At 40.3% G+C, this 22,006-nt stretch overlaps 1 protein-coding gene across 2 annotated transcripts in view; it reads right to left on the minus strand.

The window, feature by feature from the left end:
- Positions 1 to 22,006, minus strand: part of DRAM1 (DNA damage regulated autophagy modulator 1) — a 39,594-nt gene that overhangs the window by 7,100 nt on the left and 10,488 nt on the right. For both annotated transcript variants that reach the window (XR_006886102.1, XM_046646008.1), the window contains exons 2-5: positions 14,066 to 14,133; positions 10,773 to 10,915; positions 3,877 to 4,054; positions 195 to 253 (exon numbers count right to left, since the gene is read on the minus strand). Coding sequence is in view for 1 of the 2 variants with exons in the window: in XM_046646008.1 (XP_046501964.1) it covers positions 195 to 253; positions 3,877 to 4,054; positions 10,773 to 10,915; positions 14,066 to 14,133 (448 nt within the window). In the remaining variant the exon portion in view is untranslated. The remainder of the gene's footprint in view (positions 1 to 194; positions 254 to 3,876; positions 4,055 to 10,772; positions 10,916 to 14,065; positions 14,134 to 22,006) is intronic.

Raw genomic sequence — 22,006 nt, forward strand, 5'->3', positions numbered from 1 at the left:
TTTGGGATTATCCTGATAGCTAATTATAACACAGGCATTGCCAAATAATTGGACAGTAAGTTAATGTTATGCCATATTTACTCCATATTTCATACCTTGTTCTAAGAAATGGCAGTGATTCTTTCTAGGTTTCACCCAACCATAGTCGCACATAACCAGGTCGACAATCAGATTCAAAACGACTTAAACCTTACCTTTTCTTTCGGATTCCATTCCAGCTTGGTTATAGAAATGAGGGAAGCACAGGCGATCACTAAGAAAAGGAAACTGTCAAGGAAACTACACAAGAAAATAGGTCCCTTTAATGCCAAGACTAGATTATTCTTCCAATGATCTAATCATAGACAGTGTTAAAACGTTCCACCTCATGCCCATTACGATGGCTACTATCAAAAAAACATGTGTTGGCGAGGATATGGAGAAACTGGAACCCTTGTGCACCATTGGTGGGAATGTAAAATGGTGCAGCCACTGTAGAAAACGGTGTGGAGATTCCTCAAAAAATTAACCATAGAATTCCCATATGACCCAGCAGTTCTGCTTCTGGGAACATACCCAAAAGAACTGAGAGCAGAGTCTCAAAGAGAGATTTGCACACCCATATTCATAGTAGCATTATTCACAATAGCTAAAATGTGGAAGCAACCCAAGTTCCATTGACGAATGAATAGATAAGCAAAATATGAATAATTTTTGTATGTATACATACAATGGAATCTTATCCAGCCTTAAAAAAGAAGGGAATTCTGTAATATGCTACAACATGGATGAACTTTGATGAGATTATGCTTGGTGAATTAAGCCAGTCAAAAAGACAAATACTGTATGATTCCGCTTATATAAGGTACTAAGAGTAGTCAAAGTCATGGAGACAGAGAGTAGAATGATGGTTGCCAGAGGCTGGGGGAGGGGGTGGGGGGGTTATTGTTTAATGGGTATAGGTTTTCAGTTTCACAAAATGAAAGGAATTATGGGGATGGATGGTAGTGATGGCTGCACAACAATGTGAATGTATTTAATATCTCTGAACTATACACCTAAAAATGGTTAAGATGGGGCCGGCCCTGTGGCCAAGTGGTTAAGTTCTCGTGCTCGGCTTCGGCGGCCCAGGGTTTCGCCAGTTCAGATCCTGGGTGCGGACATGGCACCGCTCATCAGGCCACGCTGAGGTGGCGTCCCACATAGCACAACTAGAAGAACCCACAACTAAAATATACAACTACGTACAGGGAGGATTTGGGGAGAAAATGCAGAAAAAAAAAAGAAGAAAAATGGTTGAGTAAATTTTATGTGTATTTTAGCACAATAAAAATATTTTGCAATGCTTAACACTTCTCTGTTTCTCAAAATAAAAGAAGTAGAAAGCATAGAAGATTTCATTACCATACTTCTGTTTGTAATAGTTTTCAAGTTCTTAATCATTTCATTTATTTGTTCTTTAGTTTCATCTTCTAGGCACCAGGTACCACACTGCAGGAGAAGGTGGGGGAGGCAGAGAAAAAACCCTGGCCAAACAGACTTGGTCTCAGCTGCAGAAACATCCCAGTCTTGCTGGGCAAAGCCCAGGGAATATGCCAAGTAAGAGAAAAGAATAGGGCCCAGTGATGAGTCAGAGGGAAAACTATTAATTCAGAGCAGAATGGGGTTTGGGGTGTCAGGAAGGCTTCACTGAGTTGAGCTTAATCTAAGTTGTGAGGTTTGAGAAGCTCTCCAGAACAGCGCCATCCCACAGAAATATAACGCTGGCCACATGTGTCATTTTACATTTTCTACTATAGTAGCCACATTTAAAAAAAAACTAAAAAAGCCAAATGAAATTAATTTTGATAATATATCTCACTTAACCAAATATATAAAAAATATTATCATTTCAACATGTGATAATATAGAGAATTATTAATAAGATATTTTACATTCTTTTTTTCTTATAAAGTCTCTGAAATCTGGTGTGTGTTTTAATGCAGCATGTTTCAATGCAGACAAGCCATGTTTCAAGTGCCCAATGGCCACGCGTGGCTGGCTAGTGGCTACCCTTTTGGATGGAGAGCTCAGCTCTAGAAAGACAAGGGGGAGGCGGATAATCCAGGGAGGAGAGCATGGAGCAAAAGCAGAGAACAGGAAACAGCCAAGTCTAGGGGAGAAAACGTAAAAGATGAGGTCGAAAAAATAGGCAGTCTCAGGCCATGTGTCTCAAGCAAAGGAAGCTGGACCCTGAGCTGTTTGTGATTCCGTGAAGGCTTGTGAAAGCTCAGGAAGCAGGGTACAAGACAGATGATTTTGCAGGGAGGGCTTAGAAGCGTGATTCCACAAGTGCTTCGCTGTGTGCCACAGTTTCTCCAGTAGTCAAATGAGGCCATTTCACAGAAATATTACAGTAAGGAGTAACGAGGACATTTTAAAGATGCTTTGAAATCTTTGTAAGGAAATATAAATACCACGCTAATGTTTCAGACAAAAGACTTGTTCAAATGGATGAAATTGTACGAGTGAATTTGATAGAGGGACATACCCTGTTTGGTGTGGCTCCTAAGAACAGTCTAGAAAGGGAAACTATCAGTCTGTGAAACTCTGATGCCTGAAATGTTTATTCTGCTAAAACTCCCTCTGATTTTAATATCTAGGGAAGTGTCTCCAAACCTGAAGCAGGGAAAGGTTTCCTACATCAAGAAACTTTGCTTGTAACACTATAAACACTTTTATGAATTTTACAACGAACCCGAGCTAATTTTCAGGAGCTGAATTTGAAGAGAAAGCATGAACGTCTTCAACCCATAAATAGGACAAGAAAACTGAGAAGGAACTATCTTAGAAATCAAGGTATATAGTTATTTGGTTGTTAAATTTCTCAGCACTAGGATTTGGTTCCTCTGTGCTTGGAAACTTTATAATTAAAGATTTCCTTCTCAAAGATGAAAAAAAAAAACCCAAAATCATACTTAGACTTCACATTTTATATAGCTCCTACTTTAAAAGAGAAATGCAATACTTAATGTATAGAAGTATATGGTGGGTTTTTACTCAAGCTTGCCCACTTTATTCCACCACCCAACCCAGACTAGCGAAATTGTTGCTAATTAAATAGTTCCTATTTTCCTACAATCTGACAGTAACACCATTTTTTAATGACTCTGCAGCTTTCTCTCACATGACCGCAGATGGTATTTCGAAAGATGGGGAATTTTCCACCCCTCAAAGACCACATCGTTTTTATTCTCTTTGTTAAATACATCTAGAAAGAAAGAGAGAAAGAACAAGCTTTCATTTCTTCTAAATCAGAATATACAAGCCTGACAAATTCATATTTTCTTTTCACATTGTTGAATTAGAAAAGGAAATGAAATTTCATTTTGAAAATGAAATCAGTGATAAAAAGAAAGATACTAAGTGTATTTTAATTGACTTAGAAATAAATGATACAGAGCTTTTCAAAACCTCTGAATAAGGACGAGTAAATTAAACAATCGAATGTGGGGAGAGGGGAGAGTCTGGCCTCTTGGGCCTCTTGGGCCTCCACAGGGCTATTACTTTAAGGACAATATCAATATTTGGTGTCTTTAACCAAGCACTACAAAGAAAAATAAATATTTTCACATGGCTCATGAAACTGATCCTGCGGGAGGAAAGTAAACAGACACTGAAGTGTTCTAACATTCTTCCGTTCTCCTTTCACAGAATTCTTTTCCCCAAAGGTTCCTTTGATCCAACCAGACAATGTTGAGACATTTTCTTAATGATTTACACCTTTCTCCCAATTGTTCTTCTGAAGCATGTGGAAATTTGGCTTTTAATCTTTGCTTTTTTCATGCTTTTTGGGGGGGACAGGGTGGGGGGAGGGTGTCAAGCTTGTGGGGACACTGACAAATGTGAAAAGGATACTGGGGATGACAGCAGCGCAGGAAATGGCAGAGATGGCCAGCCGGACGTGGCACGTGGAGAGGCTGTTCCACTGGGGACACGATTTGTAAGAGATGATGGATTGCAGGAGCGTGTACACGACACCGCAGACGAAAGCCAAAAGGGCGCCGCCGTCGTGGACCACGGGGACAGCTAACTCCTATAGAGAAAGGCACAAATGCGTGTAACTCCGCATGCGTCCGTCCACATCAGGCCCTGATTACGCACTCAGGCTGGGCTACTCAAAGCCCTGTCGTCACCGGGGCACCCCCCGCTTCTTAGAAAATGTGGCTGCTTGTGGAAAACTACCACGAGCAAAGCCTTCCAAACGCTGAAGTGCACGCTAAGCACTCGGTCGCTCCACAGCAAACTTGGGCCCACAGGACAAGGACAGCGTGACATCTACCTCAGAGCGGGGAGAGTTGGGTATGGTGAGCTTTGGAGTCTGGCTGACCTGAATTAAAAAACTCAACTCCACCGCTAGGCTCTGTGACCTCAATTTCTGTATCTGTAAAAGGGGCATGATAATTTCTGCCTTGCAAGTTTGCAGTGAAGATTATAGGATGAATTTCATATAAAAGTACACGACTTGTTCCATGAAAGTGTCAAGGGTAGCTTGGGGGTTTTTAGGCTCCCTGCTCCCCAATAATCTCTATTTGTCCCTCCCAAGCCATCCCAAATGAACACACAAATCTAAGTAAAATCACTGCGCTTGTGACGCAAAGGCAACTTCAAATCAGGTCTCCAGCCCCCACCATCCTCCAAGCAGCCATTTCAACCAGAAGGCAGCCCTTAGGCCCACTCTCTAGGCAGAAAGTCTGGTGTTGACCCAAAATATGCTCATAGCTGACTGACAAAGGAGACTTACTTTGTCTCCTTTCAAATATACAACAAGGGCCCTCCTTCCAGTATAACAATGACGTTTAGATTGAACAACTGAGTCTCCACTTGAACTTGAAAACATGAGCTTTGCAAAGGGGCAAGTTAAAGTATTGTCCAAGAGAGCCTGGGTTTGGCCCCTGGCCCCTGCTGGCCCCAATTCACTGTCCACAGCCCTTCCTCCAGGACTTTTCTTTGCCCTGGGCCACCCAGGTTTCCCCGCAATCTTAACGTTCTCCATCCAGACTGTTCATGAATAAGCTAATGTTAAATCTTTATTCTCCGCATGGGAAAAAGAGATTTTTAAAAAAACCAACTTTTAAACTTATTTTCTAAGGAAATTTTTTTCCTGGTATCAAACCTGGGAATATAGGGGAAAATCCACTGCTTGATTTGTGTTATATTCAAATATGGCTGCATTAACATTCTACAACATGGCATATCAATTTCTCATTTATTAGGTGTAGATTCTGTATTCCTAGGATACCTAGCATGAGTGTGTAGATTTAGGGAAGCTATATACGAAAAATAAAATACATTCTGGTCAGCCCTGTGGCCTAGTGGTTAAGTTCAGTGTACTCCGTGTTTCAGTGGCCTGGGCTTGGTTCCCAGGCATGGACCTACACCACTCATCGGCAGCCGTGCTGTGGCAGTGACCCACAGATGAAATAAAGGAAGATTAGAATAGATGTTAGCTCAGGGCAAATCTTCTTCAGCAAAAAAAAAAAAAAGAAAGAAAGAAAGAATGGTTAAGATGGTAAATTTTATATTACATGTATTTTACCATAATTAATAATCTAAAGGAAATGAAATCATTGTCTCAAAAAGATACATGCACCCCTATGTTCACTGCAGCATTATTCACGATAGCCAAGACATGGAAACAACATAAGTGTCCAAACGGATAAAGAAAATGTGGTATATATACAATGGAATATTATTCAGCCATAGAAAAGAAGGAAGTCTTGCCATTCGTAACAACATGCATGGACCTTGAGGGCATTATGCTAAGTGAAATAAGTCAGACAGAGAAGGACAAATACTGTATGATCTGGCTTCTATGTGGAATCTTAAAAAAAACTGAACTCATAGATTCAAAGAACAGACTGGTAGTTGACAGAGGGTAGGGGGTGGGAGAAATGGGTGAAGGTGGTCAAAAGGTAAAAGGTTCCAGTTATAAGGTCTGAGGATGTAATGCACAGCATGGTGACTACAGTTAACAGAACTGTATTGTATATGTGAAAGTTGTTAAGAGAGTAAATCTGAAAAGTTCTTATCACAAGAAAAAAAATTGTGACTATGTGAGGTGATAGATGTTAACTAAACTTATCGTGGTGATCATTTCACAATTTATTATGTTGTACCCCTTGGACTGATACAATGCGATAGGTCAATGACATCTCAATAAAACTGGGGAAAAAAACAATATTAAGCCAAAAATAATAATAATGAAAGAATTAAGAAAAATAAATCCTTTTCACCCCTTGGATGTTAGGCATATTTGGGCAAAGGAAAAATGAACAAAAGATAAGGCATCTACTGCTAATGAGTCATTTTCCAGAATAATCTTCTGAGGATCCTGGTGCTTTCCACCCTCCATTTTCTTTTCCTGCTGAGTAAATCAACATCCTGAATGTACACACTTTGATTCCTCCCCTAACACTGTCAAGGAATTTGCTTCCGCCACCCTGACCAATTCAACCCATCCTTTAGGATCTTAATCTGCAAACTTGCTGGGTCCCCACATCAACCTGACATTAACAGATCAAAACGCCCTCGATTCAGCAGGAGTTGTATTTGCAATGTGCCTTTTTCACTGTGGAGTACATACTCTCTCATCAAAGGTGTCTTCTAGAAGGAAAATGATTCTTAGATCAGACATGAATTTTGGATAGAGGATAAGATGAAAACCTGGCACCTTTTTTTGGATCTCTTTTTTGAAACTCTCCTTAATTCAAAAGAGAGTAAAAAGTGAGAAAACTAGAATATTGAGAGGGTTAAATCTCAAAAAACTTGACTTTCCCAAAAAGGAAACTTCTTGAGGGAAAGTAAAACATTGACAGAGATTGGTGAGGACACAGCAACAAGTAGCCATCCCACTCGCCAGTTCAGGAAAGAGAACCATCTGTGAACTTCTGATAAATGCAATTACTCTCACTCAAGAAAAACCACCACCTCTTGCCCTCACATCTCTAATTCTTCTTGAGGTAACAGCTCAAGTTGGTTTGCTCATGGCATGCTGAAAATGACTTACAGGATATCAAAAGAAGGAAGTTGTAAAGATATACTTATGGGAACAATGTCAAGGCAAATACTTGGCTCTCAGGGAAGTTAAAGATTCTATTTCTGTTTTTTTGTGAAGATGTAATCACTTCATGGAAGCCTTACAGAGAACTAAAACTTCAATTATCTAACCATCTAAGTTTTCTTCTTAAAGTCTGCCCTTTGTGGTGTAAAAATGGACAGCTGCACCACTCAGGATGTTGAGTTATTTGGAGAAGAATGTGATAGGACATTATATAGCGCGTACCATCCCCCATGAACAATTCATATTCACACTCTACTGGACAAATTATATCATTCCGGGTCTCCCCGTCCCTTTTCTTTTCTTTTTTTTTTGTTTCCATTGTGCTTTCTGATGCTAGAACTGCAAACTGTGTGCGCGTTTTTTCCTCACAGAGATTTCCTCATTCTGGCTTTGAGGTTAACTCTTTCCCACAGGTTCTGGACAGACGACTTTGATTCAAAGGCCACTTCTGCCTTTCACGACTCATACGATCTTGGACAAGGTTTAACCTCTCTGGGCCATTTCTCCTTGATAAATGAGGAAACTAAAGCACCTATCTTCTAAGGTCGTTAGAAGAACCGGATGATTTAAAGTATTGAACATTTTCATAAATGTCTGTCACATGGAAAATTTTCAAGAAGTGTTATGAAAACAAAATGCATACAGTCATAAAACATAGTGTCATAGAGAGACTCTACCATGTGACAAATGTCACATGCAACCCTGCATTGCAGCGTTGTCTTATTTTGCCTTATAGGGACATTAAGGGAGGAAAGTAAAGGAGCCTGAAGCACATTTAGTTCACAAAATGCCTTCCAGGATGCTCTGTACACTTGCTCTGTACATTTGGCTCTCACTTTTCTAGCTCCCAATGTTAACAAGGAAACACTTATAATTATGGTTTTTGTAATGTCCAAACCCAAAAGCTCATTGCCCTGAGTTTAGGGCCCATATCCCTGCCCTGCAGGTTGTCCTGAAGATCCTGTGTCATATAAGGAAGGGTTCCTTCCCCCTCAGCCCTCACTGCACAGCACTGGGTTTCCAGAGCACTTTATGATAATGTCCCTCCCACTGACAGACTACCCCCGAGTGCAGTGCAGAAAAGGTGATTCTGCAGGCCCACGCAGTGCAGGTCAATGCAGGTCAGCTCTGACAACAGCCTGACCTCATGCAGGAGCGAACATTAGCGAATGGATGGAAAGCAGGTGGACGGCACAGGTAGAGGCGTGGGGTTATTATCCTCCTAGATCAATACTAGGGTGCAGCACCCCCAGACTGTGTGCAAACATGTGCTTTTGCAACAGTGAAGGCTGACACCCTTCTGTGACAATAATTACTAGTCTCCAGTGTGTAGAGTTGCTCCAAAGAAAGATAGCAAAGTGGCAAGTGCCCAGGGTTGCTGTTTTCTAGGTAATAACAAACTTTACATCTGACAGTCAGGGGCCTCTCAGGAGTAACTACCCCAAAATGGGTGGAGCTCCTCTAGTTCACTGGCTGTTCTCCATTTACGAATGAGACAGAATTTGAGCATAACTTTGAACTATCAAAACAGAAATTTATTTCCAGACCTTGTGTAAACAGATTTACTAACAAAATGCATTCTGAAACATGAAATAAACAGGCTGGAATATAGCAAAGTGATTATGCTATTGGTCAAGAGAGATTTTGCTTTTACTGTATTTTCTTAATTTGTATGAAAATGTAATCCATGTCAGTTAATTAAAATAAATTTGAAAGGGGGCCAGCCTGGTGGCATAGAGGTTAAGTCCATGCACTCCTCTTCGACAGCCCAGGGTTCGTGGGTTCAGATCCCGGGTGAGGACCTATACACTGTTCATCAAGCCATGCGGTGGCAGTGTCCCACATACAATATAGGAGAAGATTGACATGGATGTTAACTCAGGGACAATCTTCCTCAAGCAAAAAAGAGGAAGATTGACAAGAGATCTTAGGTCAGGGCCAATCTTCCTCACCAAATAAATAAATAATAAATAAATGTGAAAGAATAAAATAAATTATACATAATATATGACTATACATTTAAGCATTTGCACATATAAGCATGTGTATGGAGGAAAAACACTAGAGGTAAATACATCCTTATTAACAGCGTTAATTTCTGGGATATGAAATTATGAGTATTTTTTCTTTTTATACTTTAAATTTTCAAAATATTCTACGAGAAAGAATTACTTTTTTTTTTTAAGATCGGCACCTGAGCTAACAACTGTTGCCAATCTTCTTTTTTTTTTTTTTCCTGCTTTTTCTCCCCAAATCCCCCCAGCACATAGTTGTATATCTTAGTTGTGGGTCCTTCTAGTTGTGGCATGTGGGACGCCGCCTCAATGTGGCCTGATGAGTGGTGCCATGTCCCTGCCCAAGATCTGAACCAGCGAAACCCTGGGTTGCTGAAGCGGAGCACGCAAACTTAACCACTCGGCCACAGGGCTGGCCCCAAGAATTACTTTTGAATGAGTTATGGCTGTAAGTTTGTTTGAGCAGCCAGCTCAGTTTCCTCGTGGGCAAAGGAATGGGCCTTGTCTCAACCAGAGCTAAGGGATATTTTAGGTTTGAAATCAATCTATTTATTTCATATATATGAAAAGCACATGCTGTGTGTGTCCCAAGGTCTCAAAGAGTGAATAGGATCACTACCTTTTATACACCTTGCTCTTAATTCAATAAACTTAAGAGAAAGCGGGGCAGGCGGGGGGGAAAAACATCACATAAGATCACCCCACTTCTCATGGGAAAAAAGTTAAAGGAAGACCCCTGGGCAGAACAAAAAGTCCTCCTGGAGTAACTTCCTTTCTGCTGTCACAAACAGATACCAGTGATGGAGTGATGGAGAGATCAGGACCACCGTAGTGTCAGCCTATGATGATGAAACGATGATGACCATGATGGCTGCCCACTGTACATTATCTCATCGAATCCTTGCAATAACCCTATGAGGTGAGTGCTATTATAATGAGTATTAATTTGAAATACAACAAATATTTTTAAAATATTAAATATTGTCTCCATAGACAAATAGGTCCCATGCCTTCCTGAAAGAGACCTTGGGATGAACAGGAATCCACAAATTGGAATAAAACGAGTAGGGTTTTTTCAAACACTTGACACGGTAAGAATACAGCGAGCAGACTCCGCAGTAGACATGATGTAAGTTAATTTGCTCCAGTGGGGCCATATTGTGACCCTGCACCTAATTAGCGGAGTAACCCTGAGCAAACTATTTCACCTCCATGTACCTAGATTCTATCTGCGAAAGGAAGAGATCAGATGCTGCTCTTTGAATTGAACACCGGAGGTTCAAACAGGGGAATCAGTAAACACACACACACACACTCATACACACAAATATCTTCACACTCTTAGTGAAATCCTTACAATGGCTGAAGTAGCTCTCCCAACACATCAAACCACATCAGTAAGAACGTAGAGCAATGCAGAGCCCATAAAATCGTTCAAACTGCTCTCTCTCTCATAATCAAGCAAACACGCACCCCATCTGTCCTACATACCAAGCAGGACTGATTTTCAAGTGATAAAGATTCGTTTCTAAAAAGCGACCTATCCCAATTTTTATAAACTCATCATTTGACAGCTATACTGGCACAATCATGCCTCTTGTGTCCTGCTTCTCTCCTCCGGACATATTTACATTTACTCCATCACCCCCACCAACTGAAAAAACTTCAGGTCCTACCTGAAAATTGGCTACAATGCCCATTCCGATACATCCCACCAATCCGAGAACCAACGACACCAAGTTAAAAACAGGAGTGCTGAAATGGCTGGCTTGATTTTGCTTCTCTACTATTTTATATCTTGTGTACATCGTGGCTGCACCTGAAAAAGAAGGGCACTTGGATGAATTTTTATTTGATTTTTTAGAATGAAAAACACAGAGAGAGTATTGTATTGCTTTTTCAAAATTTGTACTTTTCAATTTCTTGATTGCAATAGGATCCCCACTCGCCCACCATAGTCCTTCCTCATTGCGTCTTACCCTCTCCCCCGTGTGATGGGGACACACACACACATGCACACACACACCACTGTTACCCCTTTCACATAAATGCTATTGTACATGTATTTTTCTGTGACTTGCTTTTTTTCCACTTAAAAATGTACCTTGGAGATCTTGCCATGTCAGTACAAATAGGTCTACTTCATCATTTTTAGAGGTCTCTTGATGGTATATAGTAAGATGCCATATTTATTTCATCATTCTCCTAATAATAGATTTCCACATTGTTTCCATGTTTTCCTATTACAAACAATGCTCAATGAACATCCTCGTATATAAGTCTTTGGCACACTTTCATGTGCTTCTGAAAGACCAATCCTAGAAGTAGTACTACTGGGTCAAAAAACCATGCACAATTAGAATGCTAAGAAATATCTCCAAGTGGCTCCAAGATTGTAGCAATTTATACTCCCACCAGCACAATTTCATAGCAATTCTGAATGCCCTTGGCGTTTTTTTTTTTTTTTTTGGTGAGGAAGCCAGGCCCTGAGCTAACATCTGTTGCCAATCTTCCTCTGTTTTGTATGTGGGACCCCACCACAGTATGGCTTGATGAGCGGTGTGTAGGTCCACGCCTGGGATCTGAACCTGTGAACCCCAGACTGTGGAAGGGGAGCACATGAACTTAACCACTATGCCACCAGGCCAGCCCCTGACCTTGCCTTTTTAATTATTGCCAATTTAATGAATGAAAAATGGCAATCTGTTGGTTTCACTTGGATTTATCTGATGATTAGTAAGATTGTCCAACTTTCAGTATGTCTACTGGTCATTAGCATTTCTTCTTCTGAGAATTGCATATTTACAATTTTTTTCTTTTTTTCTCTTGAGTTTGTCTATCCATTTTTAATTTGTAGTTGCCTTTTGCACATTATATACATTAGTCTATTGTCTTCTATAAATATTACAAATTTTCTTCTGGTCTCTTGTCTTTAATTTTGTTTCTTGTATCTTTCATCACTTAGAAGTTGTAATTTTTTATCTACTCAAATCTGTCCATTCTTTCCTATTTAGCTTTTGGGTTTTGTGTAAGTGTAGATAAGCTTTTCCATTGCAAGGTTCTCAAAATATTTTCCTATAATTTAATTCTCTAATAGTTTTGCTTTTCATGTTAGTTCTTTAATTGCCATTGGTTTTGAATGGTGTGAGGATGGTACTAAAGGGATGTTTTTCTAAAGAGCTAGTCAATTAATCAATACCATTTAGTGTTTTGGAGAGTAATTTGACAATAAAGTCCAATCTCCAGGAGGGCAGGTCCTTGTCTGCCTGCCATTGTGACCCCAGCACTAAGCATAAGCTCAGAGCCCAACACAAAGTAGCCACCTAGTAAATGAAGGCTGAATAAATGGATAGCTATCCAAAGTTTAGACACATATTCCCTTTAACTCAGCAAATTTATCTTGTATAAAAACTCACATAAATATGCAAAAATACATTCAAAAAGATGTTCACTTTAGCATTGTAAATTACAAAATCAGAAATAAATAAATGTTTAACAATAGAGACTGATGAAATAAATTATAATACAGCCATGAGATGGATATCATGCACGTGTTAAAAGGATAAAGTAGATTTCTCTGTATTGATACAGCGTGATGGCCGTAATATGTTGCTGAATTTTAAAAAGTAGGTTAAAAGCTAACAATTTATCATAGACAGTTTTAAACGAAGATATTCATATCAGATTCTGCCTTGCCTAGAAGCAAAAAGCCGTATTTATCGCTTGTTAGTGATAATCTGTCTTCTAAATCTGGACTCCGGGCAAGGATGGCATAAGAGGCCGCTGGAATTGATTCACTCCTGTTTCTACTTCCCCTTGTCACCTGCAAAACCTTGGGAGGAGAAACCACAAATGGGGACGGGGTGAAACTTTCATTCCACCAAGTAGGATGAACAAATTCCAAAGATGCCAAGTCACTAAGTAGGGTTTCCGGCACCTCCGTCCCTTCCCATCCTGCACCAGCAGAGCGGGACAGAGTGCTGGTTACCCAAGAGGCCCCTGGACGATACTCCATTGTTCCATAGGGTAGAGGTTTACGGAAGCGCCAAGAGAAAGCGCCCTGCCCCTTACGGCCGTACACCCAGATCACCCCGAAGTAGACCGAGTTTTCCAGTCCCTACATTAACTGGCTCATGAGAGGGTTGTATTCTGTCAACTGCATCTCAGGTGCATTTGAGGAATTGAAAAGAAAAATTATACCTGAGTGGGAGACAAACTTCCCCGCTTCTCCTTCCCCCTTTCTCTAACAGGCGAGACAACACCTTTGCCAGGGGTTCGCAAGCCCCAGTGAATCCCGGAGTGCCCGAGAGAGCTTGCTCGCAATGCATATTCTCGGTCCCCTCTCCCAGAGGTTCTGATTGGGTGGATCTGCAGTGTGGCCCCGGGACATGCCTTTTAACCAGGGCCCCAGATGATTTTTATCTAAGTTGCCTTCAGAACACACTCTGAGAAACATTACCTTATGCATTAGGTGTCTTTGGCTTACACAAATGCATCGGATATAATTCACAATTTAGAAAATTAAGTTACATTTAAAATCCATTCCAAAATCCTGTAGCAAATTACGAGATGAAGTGAAGAATAGTTCTATAATGAAGCTGTAAATAACTTTGGATTTCTAGTCATTTTAGTTTCTCAAAGTAGAGCAAAGGTCATACTTTTAAAAAATCATACACACCAAGAGTGAACCCTAATGTAAACTGTGGACTTCTAGTGATTATAATGTGTCAATGTAGGTTGATTAACTACCAAATCTACCACTCTGGTGGGGGAAGTTATGGGGCAGGAGGAGGCACATAGATGGGAAATCTCTACCCTTTGCTCAATTTTGCTGTGAACCTAAAACTATTCTAAAAAATAAAATCTGTTAAAAAAATTTTAAAAATTATATATAACTGTAAATAACATATTTCACCTCACCTGAGATTGTGAATTTTTCATATATTTATAATAATTATTGGGTACTTACCAAGAAATGCGGAGAAGTTTATCATAAATCCAAAAATACCACTTTCTGGAGGGGTTGTTCCTGTATCACTAAGAAAGAGAAGAAATGTCCAAATTATTAAAAAGGAATTCAGTTCAGACCTCCAGGCAGGTTTGTAATTGCAATTGTAATTGGCAGTTTTTATACTGTGTTTCTTCTGGGTGTTCAGCCACTTTAAATTCCAAAGATTTGGCCTGATTTTGTTCTAAAGTGTTTCCATTTTGGCTCTGAAAAATCTAAAATTCGGGGCCAGCCCCATGGATGAGTGTTTAAGTTCACACACTCTGCTTTAGTGGCCCGAGGTTCCACTGGTTCGGATCCTGGGCGTGGACGTGGCACCGCTCATCAAGCCATGCTGAGGTGGCATCCCACACAGTACAACCAGAGGCACTCACAACCAGAATATACAATTATGTACTAGGGGTCTTTGGGGAGAAGAAGGGGAAGAAAAAAAAAAAAGGTTGGCAACAGATGTTAGTTCAGGTGCCAATCTTTAAAAAAAAAAATAGAAAAAAGAAAAAAATCTAAAATTCATTTTTCTACCATGAGAGATTACATTTTTTTTTTGCCACCGTAAAAAGCTAGGAAATGTTTAAAGTGAATGGTGGTGCTGTTTCTCAAGTGATCGAGCCCAGTAAACTTGATATGTGTTCATTCTTGGTGAAGAATTGAGTGTGACTATTTTGGAAAAAAAAAAAACTGGTCTAAAGTTACATTTGAAAAATCTGCTATTGGGATATTAAATACACATAAACACATCATTTTAGTTTTTTTAACAATTTGATTTATGCACAAGAATTTACACTGCTGAAAATACAATCATGGAAAGCTGAATATCATTGATATCTATCAGTACTTTATGGAAACATCATAGAGTATTGAAGACATATTAATGGTGATAAATTATTTTAACAAAAAATAGTTTCTATAAAACATTTTTCAGGTGCAGTCTATCAATTAATTAATTAAATGAGCTGGAAAGTGGAGTTTGATATGTTCTGTTTTCTATACATTAATGCCAAGGTTTACATTTTTACATTTTCAAGCTGCTCACATAAAGCAATGATTTAAAACTGATGGCAAAAGAGCTCCCAACATGAAACAGCTCATACTCGTCTTGAGTGTTCCCATGTTTACAAATGGCTCTGAAATTTAAGTACTATTTAAAAACTGATCATGCTGCAAAGACGCACTTCAAAGTGTTTGAAGAATTCCACAAGAAGCCTGTGTGCGCAGAAAGCAGCAGGCTGTAGGTTTTGTGAACACTTAATACTTGAAGAGTAGAAAGAGGTTAATATTCCCCTTACAACAAAGGCCTCTATTCTCAATTATTTCCATCTCGGTTCACTTGCCCCTGTAAGAATCTGCAGGGTTTAGAATTTAACATTACCATTTTTCCTACATAGGTAAAAATGTAGGGAAAAACCATTTGTCTCACTAAAGGCAGGCTGAGGTGGAGATGCCGCCCAGTGTGTGGGATGCCCTTCTGAGCACAGGGTGGTGCTGAGTGGGCGAGAGGAGGGGATGGCAACCAGCGACAGGAAGAAGGTGGAGGCAGCTCGTAGCCTTGGGCAGCGCTTTTGCCGGAAGATTAATTCTCATGGGGAAATCAAAGCTTCTAGTCTTGGCCTCAGGGTATAAAAAGGCGGCCACTTGGGGCTGGCCCCGTGGCGAAGTAGTTAAGTTTGGCACGCTCAGCTTAGGTGCCCGGGTTCAAAGGTTCAGACCCCAGGCATGGACCTACACCACTCCTCAGCCATGCTGTGGCTGACGACTCACATACAAAATAGAGGAAGATTGACACAGATGTTAGCTCAAGGTGAATCTTCCTCTGCAAAAAAAAAAAAAAAGAACAGGCAGCCACCTGGTCACTTATGCAAGAGTACTTAAACCACAGATCTGAGAGTAATCTGCCATGTGCTGGGAAGATTGTTTGCTTGTTTGCGGAGAAAGGGAAGGAAATGGCAGAGCGAGGAGGATACTTAGGGGGACAGGTAGTTGGGGGGACAAAGGTGCTCTAACATGAGATGAGAAGACAGCCAGACTTGAGAACTGTCCATTGATAGCAACCCAAGACACATGTGAAGGGCCCAGATGTACAGTCCACCTGACATCAAACATGCGATCTGAAAGCTCAGAATTTCTGGGTGGTATTTTATTCTTCTTTATTTGTACATTCAAAACTATCCAGGCAGAATCAAAAATGCTTTTCAAATAGCCATTCCAGATGTATTTGTTGAATGAATGATTATCACTACTGGAAAAAAAATTTTGACCTAATAGATACCACTTATTGAGCATTTACTCTGTAGCAGGCACTGTTAGGTGCTTACCATCCATCATTTCATTTCATCCTCGAACACTAAGGTGGAGCCTCTATCAACCTCATTTTACTAAAGAGGAAACTGGATATTAGAGAGGTTGTATAAGTTGTTCAAGGTCATAGAGCTATTAAACACAGGCATTTATATTCCAATCCAGATGTCTGATTCCTTGGCTTTCCTGCCTCCACTGTGCTCTAACAGCAGGCAAGGAACAAAGCAGTTACCACGATTGGGGGTGTGGGTAGAGAACAAACACTGATGTGCTGGTAAATGTTTAACAATTAGCTCTGGAGGGAGCCTGGTTTGTACCACAGGTCAACTTCCATGGTGTAAATACTCCCAACATGGCAAAATTCAACCTACCAAAATGTAGGTCACTGAACATGGAGTTAAGAAGAAATGCACGCAATTGGCTCTTAGGAGCACATACCAGCTGGCTCCAGCATACCATGGGAATGAACCATGATCGTAATGAGAAGGGATCATCGTGCCTTTGTTGTGTACCAGGAAGGCATAAACTAGGCAAGACCTCATAGCTTTCAAATGCCATAATTGAATTGTAGACCATCTTTGACAAATTTTCACTTCCATGGTAAATCTAATTTTCTTTCAGAATTACCAAGTCTACAACAGCCATCATGAATGCATGAGTACCAATGGGCCTACATTCCTACACTTGGCACTATGACATAGGCAGTGTCAATACTACAAAAATTGGGGAAAATATTAGTGCATTGCATTCATAACCAGTTGTTTGATTAAATGCAAGCCTCTTTTAAGTTTTTTTTTATTTGGCTCCACAAATAACTACAAAATTTATCTGCTCATCAACAAAATATTTCTGGGACACCTACTTATTATGTGTTAGACATAATCTGGGTCACAAATGTCCCATTCCATCAGGTTAGAATGGTCAATTTGTGATTTATTTCCATTAAGTGACAAAGCGGTGCCTAATTATATTTGGTGAAATTTTGCTCGAGAATATTTCAAGAAAACTCTCCAAGAAGCAAATGAAAATGTGGATATTTCTAAGAACTTTTAAGAATCATAATGGTTGCTTATTATTGTTAATAAAAATGAAAGTCTCTCTTACCTTAAAACATTCTTTTAAGGCTTTCAGTCTGAGCTAATACATGTTACATCGTAAATATTGCATCGCATCTTCTGCCTGATGTTAGAATCCAAATGAGCATAACACCAAGGGGGTACCAAGAGACCTTGTGAGCAGCCTCCTTTTATTTTTTATTTTTATGCTCAAACTAAACGATGTTATTGTGCAAAAGCAGAGCTGGTAGTATTTGGTTGGCATAGCTATGCTTGAGTGCCTGATTCAGGAAACTGGAGAATGAGTGAGAGGTGAAACCAGTTAACCTCCCAATCCGGCAGAAGCAGGCTTCCCACCCGACTCCCATCACATGATTCTGTACCATGTGCTTAAGCAATACAGTTCCAGCCCTGCCCCAGTCCCATCCACCTCCTCATTTGCCTCCTTGTAAATGAGACATTTCCTGGAAACTGCAGTGGGGCTAGGAACTATGGTTCATCTGTATGTGGCTTAGATGCGGTTGAGGCTGTTATGTGTACACAGTTGTTTCTAGGGTAGTTCGCACCTAGGAAATCAGTTTATGTCTGTATTTCTTGTATTCACTTTTTTTTTTTTTTTGAGGAAGATTAGCCCTGAGCTAACATCTGCCCCCAATCCTCCTCTATTTACTGAGGAAGACTGGCCCTGAGCTAACATCTGTGCCCATCTCCCTCTACTTTATATGTGGGATGCCTGCCACAGCATGGCTTGACAAGCGGTGCATAGGTCCACACCTGGGAATCCGCAAACCCCGGACCACTGAAGCAGAACGTGCGAACTTAACGGCTGCCACACCAGGGTGGCCCCTACATTTCTACAAGCTAAGTTTATCATGGAAAATTCCAAGTTGTTTGTCTAACCCCCTTCTTCAACCTAATTTATGATAAGCCAGTGCATAATCATTTGATGCTCAAAAGAATGAAAATAGTACAAAGAAAATGTACATGATAATATAAGCTTGGTCGAATGCTGTCCTTTTAATCACTGGATACATGTGATTCCATTATTCCCAAGCCTGGAGTCACTCGGGGGACTGAGATGCTGACGAGATGCAAAATTATCTGTGTATCCAGACGGGTTTGTTACATTCCCCTAAAATCCCAGGCCCATTGCTTGGAAGATTAATCAGGACTTAGAACCTAAAACACTTAGGGACCAGCCCCATGGCCGAGTGGTTAAGTTCGCAGGGTTCGCAGGTTCAGATCCTGGGCGTGGACATGGCACTTCTCATCAAGCCATGCTGAGGCGGCATCCCACATGCCACAACTAGAAGGACCCACAACCAAAAATACACAACTATTTACCAGGGGGTTTGGGGAGAAAAAGGAAAAATAAAAAAATAAAAAAAAGAACCTAAAATACTTAATGCACCAGTAAAAGGAGACCATTACTTCCTTTATCTTCATGATATTTAAAAGGAATAAGTATAATAATAAAAAGTAATTACATTTTATTAGATACTTTTAATTATTAGGGCTAACTTTTTGGTAGCTTCACTTGATAGGATTATTCTAGAGTGTGAGGTACCATATAGCTCTATCAACTATTTTTAAACTTAAAAAGAAATTTCTACTCATAAATGCAAACAACTTGCTCTTTTCTCTCACTACCCACCAGCACTTTGCCCTCTCTGTCAATCTGAGTTCCTTCCTTGTTCCCTCATACAACATTTTAAAAGAACTGTTAAGCACCTCCTAAGAGTTGAGAACTGTGCCAAGTGAGAGGAATACAAAGATAATTCACTACCTTTAAAGTTTAATATCTAACAAAAGGTTCAAGGATTCATTGATTCAACACATAAGTACTAACTGCCTTCTATGTAACAGGCAATTCTGGAGGCATAGTGAATGCAGTGGCAAATAAAAGAGAAAAGCTACTCCTTCGTGGAACGTATATTTTCGTGAGGGGCAACACAAATAGTCTAGGAGTGATGAATGCTGTGAAGAAAAGGAAAGCTGGATAAGAGGACAGAGAGGGGTGAGCCGCCTACTTGGGACAGTCTAATCTGGGAAGGGTACTTGAACAGAGAGCTGAATGAAGTGGAATATTTGGGCCAGGAAAATTACAAGCAGAGGGAACAACAAAGTCAAAGGCCTTAAGGTGGCAATATGTTAGAGGAACTCCAAGGAAGCAGTTGTGGCTGGAGGAGGGAGTGGGCAAGGATGTGTGTGCATATGAGGGAGGGGTCACAGAGAGCCCGAAGCATGATGGGAAGCTGTTGAGGGCTGAAAGCAGGGAAGGGATAGCAAGTTGATAGATGTTTTTAAAAGATGTTGGGAAAAGACTAGAAGGGCAAGTGTGGGCCAGGGAGACCATTAGGAAGCTATTTCAGTATTTTGTCAAGAGATGACCATGGCTCAGACACGGGTGGTAATGAAGAGGGAGGTGAAAAGATGTCAGATGCTGGAAGTTTTTTGGAGGAATCTCTAGAAACCATCCCCACTTGGGCGACAGCTGCTAATATTACAAAACAAAAAAAAATTAACATTTCCTCAGCACTTACCCTTGGCCAGGCACATCTTATTTGGTCTTCATAACATCATAAGGAAAGTATTGGGGGCCGGCCCTGTGGCTGAGTGGTTAAGTTCACGCACTGCACTTTGGTGGCCCAGGCTTTCGCCCATTTGGATCCTGGGCACAGACATGGCACTGCTCACCAGGCCATGCTGAGGTGGTGTCCCGCATGTCACAACTAGAAGGACCCACAACTAAAATATACAACTATGTACTGGGGGGGATTTGGGGAGAAAAAGCAAACAAAAAGAAAAAAAAGGAAAGTACTTATTATCACCATCTTAAAGATGAAGAAACTGAGTCTTAGAAAAGTAACTTGCCCAAGGTCACATAGATTATAAATGGGGAAGCCAAGCCGTGCATCCAGAGCTATCTAATTTCAATGGACACAACTTAGGAATTCTTCTCTGCTGTGCTGTATTGCGATGCTTTTTATGATTACGTATCATTTCCATGTGAGTGTACAGTATTCTACATCTACAACCAGGCTCGCATCAGCTATTCCTTCTGGAGCCATTAGTTGTCCTCGGCATGTGAGAACTCTACAGTGCATGTTCTCGATGCAACGAAAAATACAATTACTGTCAGGTAAGGCGGACTGTTAAACGGGGCACTCTTCTTTTTTAAGTTGAAATTGAGCTTTTATATTTAAAAGTTGTCAGACCTGCATCAGTCAAGACTTTTGAGCAATACCCTACTGCTTTTTAAAAGTAGGAATAAGGAAAGAAGAAAAAAAACATTCACAATTTTATTTAATTCAGTGAAAAAAGAGAATTTTACATCAAACGACAATGGGAAATTTAAATTAAACAGAGGAGAAATTATATATTTACAATTGACTCAGAAGCCAAGCAACACTGCATCCATCACCTCAATTATTTTTTTTTTTTTGTAAGGAAGATTAGCCCTCAGCTAACAGCTATGCCAATCTTCCTCTGTTTTGTGTGTGGGATGCTGCCACAGTATGGCTTAACAAGTGGTGTCTGGGTCTGCGCCTGGGATCCGAACCTGTGAACCCAGGACAGCCAAAGCAGAGCATGCGAACTTAACCACTATGCCAGCAGGCTGGCCCCCACCTCAATTAATTTTTGAGCTGCACAAGTTTGAGATCTTCAATTTTCTTATTATGCTTCTCTTAGAATTAACTAATTTGGATAATGCTTTCTTGAAGAAAATATTAAACTACAAATTATCATTTCAAAGATGATACTTTTCTAGCTAAAAGCTGTAAATGGCATACCTGCCTTTTTGTCCTCATGACACTGTGATTTAGTGATACTATGAGGTAATAATCACTGAGTCGTAAACTGAAGCGTCATTAACATCATGCCAGAATGTGACTTTATACACAGAGACCTCATTATCTGATTATTTATTATCCCGGCCTCCACTGTTATGGTTGAACAGGGAAGCAAACATCACCATTGTCTGAAATTCAAAGTAGTTAGTAATCAAGAAAGTTGGCTTAAGCAGGAAGTCATCAAAAATTACATGGACACATACACATCACAAACATATAAATGTACACACATTCATTTGCCTACCTGTTGAAGTAGGCCAAGGCACGTTACGTGTGTACAAGTCCACTGTATGTCTTTCTGGCATATAAACCACATCTACTCTGAATCATCTCATTTCCGGTTTTGGTTTCTTTAAAGTGGAGGGAAAATCTTAAAGACACTTTTGAAGCAATTTGAGTGCAGAATCCTTCTAGTTTTTTATCAGTTTCGTAAATCTCTACATTTGTCATAACCACTACTTGTTTTGACAACTGTCTCTTTTGAATCTTTCCAAAGCATCCAACTGAGTTTTCTTAAAAATTACAATTCTTGGGCCGGCCTGGTGGCATAGTGGTTAAGTTCACGTGCTCCACTTTGGTGGCCCGGGGTTCACGGGTTCAGATCCTGGACATGGACCTACACACCGCTCATCAAGCCATGCTGTGGAAGCATCCACATACAAAATAGAGGAGGATTGGCATGGATGTTAGCTCAGGGC

Source organism: Equus quagga, chromosome 19 (assembly GCF_021613505.1).
Source record: "Equus quagga isolate Etosha38 chromosome 19, UCLA_HA_Equagga_1.0, whole genome shotgun sequence".
Taxonomy (NCBI): domain Eukaryota; kingdom Metazoa; phylum Chordata; class Mammalia; order Perissodactyla; family Equidae; genus Equus; species Equus quagga.